General features: G+C 32.5%; 1 protein-coding gene across 1 annotated transcript; it reads right to left on the reverse strand.

Annotated features, from left to right (window-relative positions):
• Positions 1 to 1,118: 1,118 nt before the first annotated feature.
• LOC114335731 (succinate dehydrogenase cytochrome b560 subunit, mitochondrial) lies at positions 1,119 to 14,201 on the reverse strand. The gene is made up of 3 exons (XM_028286020.2): positions 14,035 to 14,201; positions 13,741 to 13,958; positions 1,119 to 1,473 (listed from the first exon to the last, which is right to left on the reverse strand). Exons 1-3 carry the CDS (start codon positions 14,049 to 14,051, stop codon positions 1,187 to 1,189), a joined length of 522 nt encoding a protein of 173 aa, XP_028141821.1. The 5' UTR covers positions 14,052 to 14,201; the 3' UTR covers positions 1,119 to 1,186.
• Positions 14,202 to 14,484: the final 283 nt, after the last annotated feature.

The following is a 14,484-nucleotide window of genomic DNA, read 5'->3' on the forward strand; positions in this document are numbered from 1 at the left end:
GACTGCTTTCTGAAAGTCTATGAAAGCCAGAACCAATGGTCGGTAATATTCGATGGATTTTTCTATAACCCCTTTTATGCAGTGGAGCAGGTCACTAGTGCCAAGGTTTTTCCTAAAACCCGCCTGTTCCTTAGGTTGGTAAAAATCTAATTTTGTTTCCAGTCTATTTATTATTATTCTTGTGAATAACTTGTAGAGGTGGTAACAGGCTTATGGTCTGTAATTCTCGTGGTCTTTTGGATCTCCCTTTTTGCGCAATAAAATGATATTTTATAATACAAGGCATTTTATTCAAAATTAATTTTTTTTACTATGAAACCAACTTTTTTTCAAAAATAAGCCTGTGGAACCGGTCAAACTTACAGATCATGTAAACAATAGATCTATAAGAAAAATTATAAATCAATAATGATTAATTTCATTTGGAGTGCTAATTAGGGGGAGATTTTCACGATTTCTTTACCAAAAAAGGGGACCAACTTTATTTTGAGCGTAACTCACATTTTTTTATTTAATAAAGTTTTATAAAAAATAAAAATAAACACTTTTTAAAAAGTTTTGATGAGTTTTCCCCGAAAAGCGCTTCATTTTTTGCTTATTTCACGTTGAAATATTCAATTTGGAATTTGACGAATAGGAACCTATTTTTCTACTGGATCCATAGACTGCATAAATTCGCCATTTTTTCGTTTTTTTATAGGCTACATTTTTGATAAAAATATTTTTTTTCGATAAAACTTTTTTAGTTATTTTGCGAAAAACCTTCTGAAAACGTGGATTTTTACTCACAAATAACTCGAACAGTATTGACTTGGTGAAAAAACTATAGAACAAAAGTTTCTTACAATTATTCAATTTATCCATTTCCGGACTTATCTGAACGTGTTTTTTCACCCCCGGGGAGGGGTGAATTTCACCCCCAAGGAAAGGATCCCTGGGCTTAAGTCCAATAATGAAGTAGAGGGTCACGAGGAACCTGAATCCAATTTTTCAAACAGATCCGTCGTAACTACGAAAATTACATTCCAAAACGGTCATTTACTGGGCTTATAATAATTCAATGAAACAACCAATTTTTTACAAATATGTATATTTTGAAAAAAATTAACACAATAACAGAGTTTTCATCGAAAATAATATAATATAATACCGGTCATAACAAAAAAAAGTTCTCAGCTAATATAAATTACATCATACAAAGAGCAACTGCAGAAGCAATTGATAGAGCAAGCATTATATATCCAGTAGTATAGACTTCTCCAATAGTGAGGAACTTTCCAGTATCCCATAACAGATGACGAATACCATTCCAGAAGTGGTAAGTCATGGGGAAAGCTAATACAAATTTCGCTGCAGCTATGGTTGCCGCTCCTACGCCTGCGCATTCGATAGTCTCAATATATGAAGAAATTGATTCGGGTGCTACAGCAGCTGTAAGACCAAAGGCAATTGCATAAAAGGACAATGCCATACCTACAAGATATAAAAAAAAGGTTTTTGTTAATTGTTGCTAGTATTAATAATTCCTTTTCTACAGAAATAACTACTTAAGAAGTAAAAATCTTCCTCTGTAAATAGTATAGGTATATTTTAATTAAAAAAAATTTCTAAAAAAGAACCAAGTTGAAATCAAAGTAATAAGTTTACATTAACCATTAAGTTTAAAGCAAAGATGAAGACACCATTGTAATAGGTTTTTTAATCTTTAAACATCGACTTAGTTTCGCCTTTAATTAAGCCCAATGGCTCAAATGTTGTAATTAAAAGGTCTTGTGACCAAATTCTGTGGCTAGTTTCAACTAATTAGATTTGGAGTTTAACCTGATTATGGTCTGATAAAGACCTAAAACGTTTGTAATGTACTTTGATTCCAACTTAAAGTCTGTTGCACTTTGATTGCCAACTACTGAAAGTCCCATTAGTTGGCTTTACATCATAGTAGAGAAGTAAAAACTTCATTTGCACAACTTAGAACGGGATCCTACAACATTTACAAGAAATAATACGAGGAAAATATCAATACCATATATAAAAGGACTATCCGAGAAACTTAAAACAATAGGAAATAAATTCAACATTTCAACAACATTCAAAACAACAAACACATTGAGATCTATTCTATCTAAAACTAAACCTAACAATGAACAAGAAAGAACAAAGAATTGCATTTATAAAATACCTTGTGAATGCAAACAATTTTATTTAGGTGAAACATCAAGACCACTAAACGTTAGAATAAGTGAACATCAGTCTTATATTAAAAATAGAGAATTTGATAGATCTCAAATATGTCAACACGCATGGGATAATGAACATAGAGTTCAGTGGAGAGATTCAAGTATAGTACTGAAATAATCAGATAGTAAAAAGAGAAAAATCAAAGAAGCGGCTCTAATTATGCTAAATGAAACCAATTGTGTCGCAAATTCCTCGGTAGAATGCAGTAGGATGTGGTTACCCATACTGAAAGAGGAAGTCAATAGAAAGAAAATACCTACCACGATTAGTAAGTCAATAACATATCGAGTTAGTACATATTTTAGTATTACTTATTGTGTATCTATGTATTATTAATATTATTTATAATTTAAACATATTAAAGTCAGAATTTGGTATTAGTTTTTTGAAAGTAAATTAAATGTAAGACCAAATACTTACGATGTCGGGATAGTATCACGAGGTTTTTTTTCCTGGTTTTCCCTCGTGATTTACTATGGAATCTCTAACGCGAGAATTTTACTGTCATCGTTGCATTTGGTTGTCTTTTTAAAGACAGATCACATGCTATGAATTTTTTATGACGGATATTCTTGAGTTAGGATTGATTTCATGTAATCGAATGAACTAACTTTTAGTAAAGTCGTCCCAGGAACGCAACTCATAAATATTGGCGATATCATTTTAAAGTCTTCTACTTTAAAATGTATAATATACGTCTGAATTGCCAATAACATTTAACAATAACATTTTTGTTTATTTTAGTAGTATTTTGTATTTTGACAACGAAACCCGATTTGGGCTCCGAAACGTTAATAAAATCATTTTTTCTTGGTAAAATTGTGGCTTATTTCCCATCTAAAATAGTTGATTATAAAAATGCCACAAGGAAATAGCTTCAGAACATTAACTAGTTATTTAAATTTAATGCCCTAGGGCGTTATTTTTCAAAATTACGCCCTAGGGCATTATATCATACTTAACTGACTTCGAGATCATGTCATTATTTGTCAAATAATATACCAGTCGGGCATTAAAGATTAAAGTTTTTAATAAAACAACACACTACTGTACAAACAAAGTTTTTACTTCTCAGTAAGTTTTTTACACATTTATTTGTTAACGGCATGCATTTACAAAAGTTTTAACAAAGGTACACCTTAACAATAATAAATGTTTAAAATATCAAATATCTCAGAATAATAAACTACAAGCTCATAGGCGCAGTGCCGCCTGTCAAAATGTTCACTGTGTTTTCATTCATTTTTTTCGAATCCTGAGAAAACTAATAAATATTTTTGAAAAATTTAAATGCAGAATGAAAGATTACATCATTACCGAAGGGTAGAAAGTCCCTTAGAATAAATAAACAGTTTCTTTTGAATGAGATATTTGAAATTAAAAATCACACTAAATTTTCTCTTTTTTTTACCCCTGTAACTTATTAAAATAAACATTATAGAAGTTTTCAGGGACTTTCTACCCTCTGTAATGATGCAATCTTTCATTCTGCGTTTAAGTTTTTCAAAAATACTTATTAGTTTTCTCAAGATTCGAAAAAAATGAAAACATTTAAAACACATTGAACATTTTGACAGGTGACATTTTGCACCTATGCTCTTAATACCGCTACCAAGGATAGACTACGCTTAACATGTAAAAGAGATCACTTATAAGATACCTTTTAGTTGTTTTTTAAATAAACTAATTTTGGAGTCAAAAATATTTATTTGTCTTGGCAGGCTATTAGCACTCAGGACCAATGATGTAGTTGGTTCATTGATACCATAATTAGTATGTTGAAATGGCACTGAAAAGATTTCTGATTGTCTGTTTTTTCTAGTAAGTACTTAAGACTAACAAGTGCTAACAATTGAGGACAATCTATTCGCGGTGTGCAAGTACTTGGAAGGGATACGCGAAACGATTGTGCGCGAATAGCGGAGAAATATTGCAACTTTCTTAAATAATTCATATTGTCAACTGAAATTGTCAAATTGACGTACATTTCATACCTATTGTCATTTAAGAAGGCAAATTATATATTGCTTCACAATATTGATATGATATGCAATTATTATATAAAGGTAAATTTAATTAATTGTATTTTGCTTGCAATACTGCGTTTTAATAACTAATTTTATTTACTACATACAATTGTTTAAGTTTGAATAACACAACCTAAATCTTATTTTTTCTTCTTATTATTTTTTTTTGGACTATGGCCTTGACAATTATCCAGTAACCAGGACCATATGATTGGCCAATATAATTAAAAGTGCGAATAAAAGTTCAGAGCGTAGAAATAGGTGTCGCTTTTCCGAACTTGCACGGTCCCAATAACAGCATTAATGACTTTGTACAGAAAACATAAATCCAACAAAGCTCAGTCCAGTCAAATCTCTTTGACTCAAGACTGCCTCTGACACAATTATAGTCATATTCCTCTCTCCGATATCCACTCCTAAAATCTGCTATCTACAAAAATTTATTTTGGACCCTTTCAATCTGTTCAATGTAACAGTTGTATGATGGGGACTATTCAACTGATTAATACTCTTGAAGATTACTAACGAGACCACAATAAAGTCTTCTAAATTTAAATAAAGACAGGTCTATAGATGTGAAGTTGGATAAATCTTAGTACCAACTTTAATCGCCCTGTCACTTGATTGATGTGACTTAAGACAGTTTGGTGTCTAACCAGATTCCCAGGTCTACTTCATTTTTACAGGTAATGACAAGTTATTTATGGAGTAAACAAATGTAATTGGTTTTCTTTGCCTCGAAAATGTCATTTTATAACATTTGTTTATGTTAAGTCACATTTTGTTTAAATTGCAACAATCATAAAATGATTTAAGATCTTCCTGTAATAGAACAGCATTTTTCTAGGATTGAATTTTTCAATAAAAACTGAATCAGTTTTACATTGTCAGCAAACATAAGAACACTACATTTTTTGATTTTTTGTACTAAATTGACTAAACACAAGCAAAGTACAACAAGGCCACAATGGGAGCCTTGCGGCACGGCTGGTGGTACTATTATTTTAATTGAGGTATCACCCCTAAGTCAACTTTCTGCATATAGCCATTAATAAATTCCAAAATCTATTGAAGCTCTTAGTTTTTGGAAGAAGAACCTGTGGTTGATCTGATGACCCGAAGTGCTTTAGAAAAGTCAGCATAGATTGAGTCACCTAGAATCCCTCTTCAAAGCTGTTATAACGAGCGATCCACAATTATTGGCATCAAAGCTAGCCGTGCAAAAAATTATGTATGTCTTGTTTTAATCTGAATTTATATCATTGGTTTATCAATTAATTTTGATTAACATTACTTATAAAACATAAAAAACCAGTCAAAACCTTTACGACAGAACTTTAATCAAAAATAAAAAGAATTAACAAAATTATAAGTAACAATAATAAATAAAATCAAACAAGATGCTGTATATGTCCACCACCAACATCTCTACATAACCTAACTTTTCTTGTTAAGTTGACGTACACTGCAAGGTTGACGTAGACTGGAAAGTATCTGAATTAAGAATAGACATGCACTGTATAGCTATCTCTGTCGTTCAGAGCCACCTATGGTGACAATAATTTTGTATCACACGTTATATATGATTGACATACAAAACTAGATTGGCCTGTCGACCTCCCTCTCATAAAGCCAAATTGTTCAAGATTAAAAATGCCTCTAAAACCAAACAATCAAGCAACTTGAACAGCTCTGACTGTCAGAGTCAGAGCTAATGGCAGAGGGTATTGATAGGACAATTTGTTTGGACTTGGATTGAAATCCAAGGCAAAGGTAGTAACAAAGAATACTCCATCCAACAAGAAGCGAAAGCATCGACTATTTCACGATCCAAATTTCTTTGCGCATGTACGATCCGACATGTTTCATGTATTATTTCTTATTTCTCAACCTAACCCCTAACAACTGTTTGTTGAACCTAACAAATAATGTGAATGTATTTGTAAAATTATTGTGTAGTTTAGTCTTTTCTAATTGTAAAAAAAAAGGATAATACTATTAAACATATTGTTAAAATAAACTCTCATTGTGATGGCTCCACGCAAAGGTGGACTTTCTTGTGTGGTTCCTACTGGGATGCCCCACTAGATCGTGACCAAATAATTCTCTTTTTTGAGTACCGAGAAATCGTAACAGGTAAACGATCGTAGGGCAATGAGAGAAGTTCCTTTTAAACATTTATGTGATTCATTTTCAAACATTTAGATGATTCCATATATTATACGTAATTAAAATTATTCATTCCCAGATTTTTAATAAAGAATAAAAACAATTAAACATAGCTATTGAGTGTTTTATTTAATTTGCAATAGTATTATTTTATTTCCAGTAAACAAACATTTGCTTAATTTTGTTCAGATCATTAAGTATTTTAGGTCTGGATCCCGCTTATAAAAAAAAGTTGATTAATAGCAAGCTGAAAATTTCTTAATAGCTTAAGGGTGTCTAGTCGGACAAACTTTGATATATGGGAACACTGGAACAGGGGAAGTTTTAATTGTGGAACAGGTTAAAAATTTGGAACGGTCATACCACGAAAACGTCACATGTATTTTGTCCGACAGAACTTAAAATTGATTTGTTACCCTTTCATTAAACTCTAATGCAAAAATCAGACTGCTATTTATCACCAAATGGGCATTTTAATGAGTGCAACACGTAAAACCTGTCAAATGACAGGTATTATGACAGGTGATAAATAGCAGTCTGATTTTTTCATAAAAGTTTAATGAAAGGGTAACAAATTGATTGGAAGTTCTGTCGGACAAAATACATGTGACTTTTTGTGGTCTGACCGTTCCAAATTTTTAACCTGTTCCACAATTAAAACTTCCCCTGTTTCAGTGTTCCCATATATCAAAGTTTGTCCGACTAGTCAACCTTAAGCTATTAACAAATTTTCAGCTTGCTATTAATCAACTTTTTTTTCATACGCGGGATCCACACCTATTTGTCTTAGCACCCTATTCAAAATATGTTTTCGTTATCCTACATTTGAAATCTAACAAAATTTAGTGTACGGTTCTAGAAATAAAAGTCATTTTGAGTTTATGCAAGGCAGGTCCACAACATCAATTTTTATTTTATGACAGCTGAGGAAAAAACTTATGAGTGGAAGAGAAAGACTTGCACATAGTGTTTATTAATCTTGGTAGCATTAGATCTTGGTAGAAGGTATATAGCAAAGTTACCAGAAACCTATTGGTACTAAGTAGGAAAGGAGTGCCGGCTGAATATGTGAGAGTGGTACAAGAGATGTATCAGACGGTAACAATTAGAGAGAGCGAATGCAGCTGAAACTGGAAAATTTTGTGTGAAAGCAGAGCTTCAATAGGGGTAGGTTAAGTTCTGTATTAAACCCGTAGTTATCAATAACTAGAACTAGAGAATAACTAGAAAAGTTAATGTTAGGTATGAGTATATACAAAAAAATTGGGTGTGGATCCTATTGGAAACAAAATAAGAAACAGGTTAAGGGGGCTAGATGCTAGATCTGATGTCTTCTTTCTTTTATATAGGCAGTACTGCCTGTTTTTCTTCAACGGTGTATTTCATTCTGTCCCTAAATTGTCATTCCAGCTTTTCCTTGGGCGTCCTATACTTATTCTGCCTAACGTTGACTTGTCCCTGGCTATTCTTACTATTCTTGATTCAGACATCCTGCTTATATGTTGATTCCACTCTTCTTTTCTGTTCTTTACCGAGGTATTTATATTGTCTACCCCACATATGCATCTGATTTCCTCACTTCTTACCCTGTCCTGTAGTCCTTTTCCAGCAATCCTTCTTAAGATCTTCATTTCGTTGATCTCCAGATGTATTTGTGTTTTGCTTGTATCTGGTCTTGTTTCGGCCGTATAAGTCATAACTGGCCTAATAACTGACTTATATATTCAGGCCTTTGTTTGCACTCTTACGTGTTTGTTTTTCCAAATTGTGTCGTTTAGGCATCCGGCCGTTCTACTGGCTTTAATTATTTGTTCTTTTACCTCTTCTTCGATATTGTTGTCAGCTGATAGATTAATTCCCAGGTATTAGATGCTAGATGTGATGGGATAATTGTTATAATCCAATTAAGTCGGCATCATATGGGAAACTTTTTTATTCTTAGTTTTATGAAAAAAAATTATTCTTTATAAAAAGTTGTGCATGGTCTAAAACTTAAAATACAACCATCAGTTATCAATTTTTTTAAGCCGTGTAAATTGTTATAATGAAAAGTTGTTTGGAATTAAGAACTATACTTTAATATGCAATTTCATCCTTCTAATTGAAAAAAAATTTAATTTGTTTTTTAATTATGGATAACCAACATTATTTTCAGTTATTTCAATAATTATGATAACTCTTTTATTATTAATTTTACGAAAAACAGTTATTCTGTATAAAATGTTCTGCGTGGTCTAAAACCTAAATTACAACCATGTTATATCAAATTTTGTCAATTTTATACGAGGTGTATAAAAAAATATGAATTCGCTTAATAGTACTTAAATAAAATACCGTTATTTTTCACAATATTGAAAATTGTGATTATGTAAAGTTGTATAGAACTAAAAATCATGTTCCAATATGTAATTACATCCTCCTTAATGAAATATTCTGAACTATAAAAGTACTTTATTCTTGATCGAAATTCATCTCATTTGACCTACGTCGTATAAAATTGATCAAATTTGATATTAGATGGTTGTATTCAAGGCTTTTGACCATGCAGAACTGTTTACAAAGTATATATTTTTTTCGTACAATTAATAATAAAAAAGTTATCTTAAATAACTGAAAATAATGTTGGTTATCCATAAAAAAATTCAATTTTTTTCAATTAGAAGGATAAAATTGCATATTAAAATATAGTTCTTAATTCCAAACAACTTTTCATTACAACAATTTTCAATATTGTGAAAAATAAAGCTACTTTACTCTTGAGTAAAATTCATATTTTTTGACATACCTCGTATACGGCTTAAAAAAATTGATCAGTGATGGTTGTATTTTAAGTTTTAGACCATGCGCAGCTTTTTATAAAGAATAACTTTTTTTCATAAAACTAAGAATAAAAAAGTTTCCCATATGATGCCGACTTAATTGGACACGCTGTATATCCAGGTGAATTGAATTTGGTACAGTACAACCAGAGTTTCCAGAAACCTCAGATGCACAGAAAGAAATCGAAGGTGAATAGTCATTCTAGCCTCAGCCGCAGAGTTTCCTCATGCAGCGAGAATATGGTGGTGTTGGAGGTCAACAGACATTCAAAGAAATATCTCAAAAGGAAACAAAAAAGTCATCAACCTAAGACAAAGTTAATAGAAAATTTGAAAGTATAATTCTGTACCAAGTAAAAAGGTCTTGGGTTAAAAATATCTATTTTGACAAGTTTTTAGTACGAAAAAAAAAGTAATAGAAATCGATAGAAATTTTCGTCCCTATTTTGAAATTAACTATTAAATTCAACTACATAAGCATTAAAAATCCATCAGTTTACATAGTTTAAAAAACAGTCAAAATCGATATTTTTAACTTAAAACCTTTTTACTTATCAGTACAAAATTGATATATGGGTTATATTAAATTTTGCAGAAAAAAATACAATTCGTATTAAATAGATCAACTTAAAAACACTATAGTTTTAATTATTACTTTGTTTCTCAGTGTAACTCAAATTTCCTACTGTTTTGAACGAATTCCTCATTACTTTTCTTAGTGTAATGTGAAGTATTACCCCTACCATTCTCGGACCGATATTTCTGTCCCCTGAACATTAAAGGAGCCGACAGATGCTTTTGCTTATTGTTGGATGGAGTATTCTTTGGTAGTAATGAAATTGTTCTAATAAAATAGTGATCTTCTTAGGATAATATAAGTTGATGATCTTCTGAAACACAAGGACCATTTGATCCTGGCTGAGGCCAGAAAAAAACTTTTTGATGATGTGCAATACCTTGTGTGGGCAGGAAATTTTAAGACAATAGATAACAAGTTTCCTGAATTGGGACATTTCTCCTTGGATTCGGATCGTGATTTTGGACAAACCAATTCAATTCAATTCAGTTTATTGATGTCAATATACAAAGTATTTACATAAGTCAAAGTCTGTTAAAATGCATCATTGAAATACATTGGCAAGCTAACACTTAATAAGTAAAATCTATAAAATTTTATCACCTAGTCTAAATACTTAACACAAAGTTAGAATATTAGCATAAAAACACAAGAGCACACAGAACATTTAAGAGAGCTGTAGGACTATCACAACAGGGTAGCCCCGAGATATTCCTCCTGAGAATAGTAAGCACCCACCAAAAGAAGTTCTTTGATTTTTATTTTGTATGTATCTAAGGGCAGTTCTCGAATTATTAGGGGTAATTTATTAAAGAAATGTATAGCCAGACATGATGAGCCATCTCTGCACCTCTCCAGCCTATGAAACTTTAGGGCAAGGTTCCCTCTAAAGCGTGTGTTAATATTATGAATCTGTTCATGAGTCTGGAATTTATGCATATTGCATTTTACACATATAAGATTATCATATATATATATATATATATATATATATATATATACTGGCAAGGTAATGTTAATATTTTCCAATCTATAAAAACTTGTCTGCAATCGGCTCTATATGGCAAGCCTGCGACACTGCGAATGGCCCTTCTCTGCAGTCTGAATACATCCTTCGCTCCTGCACTATGGCCCCATGCGAGAATAGCATAGGAGATATGTGAGTGACACAAAGAAAAATATGCCTGCTTTAGTATGGAAGCGGAAACACAGGATGAAAGTCCACGAAGCAAAAATGTATTTGATGATAGCTTTGCCACTAAAGAGGTGGTATGAGCATCCCATATCAGACCAGGGTCCAGCAGAACACTAAGAAATTTAGCACAGGATGCATTGTCCAGTTCATCAGGGATATTTCTAGTTGAAAAAAGTAAGGACTGTGTTTTGGTTGTATTGAGAAACAGCCTATTAGAATGGAACCATTGTTCTGCCTCCGACACTGAACCCCACGAACTCCCCACTGCTGTTACCAAATCCTTACTGCAGGATGAGATTATTGTGTCATCTGCAAAGAGAGTGAAATGCGCAGTTTGACATGAAAGTGGTAAATCATTGATGTATATCAAGAATAATAAGGGACCCAACACAGAGCCCTGAGGAACTCCTATGCGCAAGCATCCTCTCTCCGATTCAACACCTGCAAATCTCACCCTCTGGCAGCGGTCCGTCAAATAATTTTTTATCAATGATATACTGGAGATTGAGAAGTTATATTTACTCAATTTAGCAGTAAGAATTTCGTGGGACACACAATCGAAGGCTTTACTTAGGTCGCAAAAGTTGGAAGACACATAGTTACCTTGTTCAAAAGCATCTTGGATGTAGGTATGTTACAAGATTCAAAATACCCTGAACAGTCTTCAAACCCTTTCTGAAGCCAAATTGAGATTCAACGAAGAGCCCGTTAGACTCAAAGAAACTTGCTATTTTTCCAGCAAGACATTTTTCAAATATCTTCGAGAATATAGGTAACAGAGAGATAGGTCTGTAATTAGACATTTGATCTGTCTCTCCCTTTTTAAAAACCGGAATGACCACCGCAGTTTTTAAAACTTCAGGAAAAACCCCCTCAGCTATACATAAGTTTATGAGCTTGGTCAGAGGACATATTATTAGATTTTTTATCCCTTTGATTAAGCTGACAGTTAAATTAAATGGGTCCTTACTTTTTTTATTTTTGAGAGAGTTCACAATATCTCTTACCTCATTAAAAGAGACTGGTTGGAATTCAAACATCTGTTCAGCATAAGGTGGTGCATAGTTGAGTGGGTCATTGTGGGGTGCAGGAGTACGGCTATGCAGCTCGGATGCAATGTTTAGAAAATAATGATTAAATTGATCAGGTGTTATATTAGAATTAGTTTCAGTTTTTGTGATGCCTCTATACTCATTAATGATATTCCACATTGTTTTAATCGGGTTATGAGAGTTTGACATTAGTTGGTCATTGGTAGCTTTCTTTGCTGCTTTTATTGCTGTCCGATATTCATTTTTAATATTTTTTATGTATTCCTGTAGGTAATTTGGTGCATCAAGCTGTTTATTAAGTTCTATAAAAAATTGAATATTATCACGCATTGTTCTCAAGCTATCATTAAACCAACTCACCACACCCGCCTGACCCTTTCTTTTAGAGTAAGACTTTTCCGGGAAACAGGTCAAGAATGCATTGGAAATGATGTGAACAAAATAGGAAAACTTATTATTCGCATTCATATTAGTGTCATTAATAAAGTCCCATGAAATGTCCTCTATCATAGAGAAGAACAAGTATCTTCCTCTCTCAGTGATGGGTCTAAAAAACACTTTTTGAGGATCAGAAAATTGTTCTCCTCCCATTAAGGTGAATTCCAGGTATATACCTCTATGGTCAGATATACCAGGATCAACAACTTGTAGCTGAAGGTCCTGTGGATCCAAATTGGAAAAAACATTATCGAGACAGTTTTTCTGTCTGGTGGCTTCGAAATTATTTTGATGAAAACCAAAACTATGCATTAGGTTACATAATTCTGTACAGTGAGGAGAATCTGTATTAAAATGAATATTAAAATCCCCAAGAATCAAGATTTTCTTAGAAGGGTTAAGTGATTGTAAAGCTCCCTCCAGTACTTCAATAAAAACGTTAAAAGAGCCTGACGGAGGCCTATATACAGTCAATAAATATAACTTATATTTTTCAATATATGCACAACATAATTCAATCTGTCCCTGTATGGACAGATCTTTTACATTATGCCACTCTTTAAAGAGAATGTTTCTATTTATTAAAATTTCTGCTCCGCCTCCCTTACAGTTTGTTCGGCAGAAGGCTGAAGCTGGCAGACCGAAAAGAGTTTGAGAAAAGATCAAATAATTTCTACACCAGACCTGTACCAGTAAATGAATGTTTCTAACAACAAAGACTTCTTAAATTAAAGGGATAGTGGGATATTGATGCAAAAAGCATATCAGTGTGCTGTGTTCACATTACCATTTAATTTAAACAATATCTTCACAAGGCAACTCCATACTATTTAATGCCACACTGAAAGGGTGAGCGGGTAGGACATATGGTCCAGATACTTGAAAACGGAATCTCTAGAAAATTACTAAACGGAATAATGCAAGAAAAAAGACCAGTTGGAAGACTGAAAAAGAGATTGGAGGATGAAGTAGATGATGATGATGGCATAAACCTAAACATCTTCATGGAAAAGAACAGCACCAAATCAAACGGTTGATCACAAGTTTCTAATTATCTTGATGACTCTAGCCTAAATTAGATTTAAAATGTTTTTTAATGAAGTTATATTAAGATTATAAGGTGAACTAAGATAAAACAGAAAATATATTTCTACAAATATTTTTATCAAAAAAATATGAGTATTTAAAGAATTCAAATCATCCCAATAGAATAAGAAGTATTTACCTGTAGCTCTGTGAGTAATAGACAACATACTAGTTAGTTGGGGAGCATAAATGGTCAAATGGGGCGACTGGGGCCTCCCTAATTTCATGTTACGTTCATCGTGTCCTTCCTCTTTTGGACTTGAGACGTTAGAGGCTTTCAATGTTACAGGTCGTACACAGGTAATTATTCCACTATTATTTTTCAAAAATTGACTACCACATCTTTGACCAGCTAACCTATATGTTATATAATCTGTTATTAATAGGAACATTAAAAGAAATTTTGCAGTATAATTTGCAAATTATATCATACCTGAATATTAGAGACATTTTTAATATTGTTTAATATAATTTTTTGATAAAATAGTAATTAAACTTCTGACATAATACAAATGTCAAAATCTCTATCACCTTCCCCTATTAAATCATTACAAATTTGTTAACCAATCAGAATTCAGAAATGGTTTTCTGACTGAACAGTGTTGTCAGATTTTCGAAGAGATGTCAAAAACGAGTTCCTACTTTTTTTTAGAAATTTTTGTTACTACAGTAGATCGTCGATTATCCGAACGTCGATCAACCGAACGACCGCTTATTCGAACTATCGACTCCCGCGTCCCGCACTCGAATACCGAGCAAGCGTTAGTAATTGACGCTTAAAATATCTTCAATTTTTGTATCCAAAAATAATTATGCTATGTTGTTGCAAAGACTGCACTTTTTTGTTTAGTTGCTAGTTGTCATTATCAAGATATAAATAAAT

The sequence above is a fragment of the Diabrotica virgifera genome, chromosome 6 (genome assembly GCF_917563875.1).
Source record: "Diabrotica virgifera virgifera chromosome 6, PGI_DIABVI_V3a".
NCBI lineage: Eukaryota > Metazoa > Arthropoda > Insecta > Coleoptera > Chrysomelidae > Diabrotica > Diabrotica virgifera.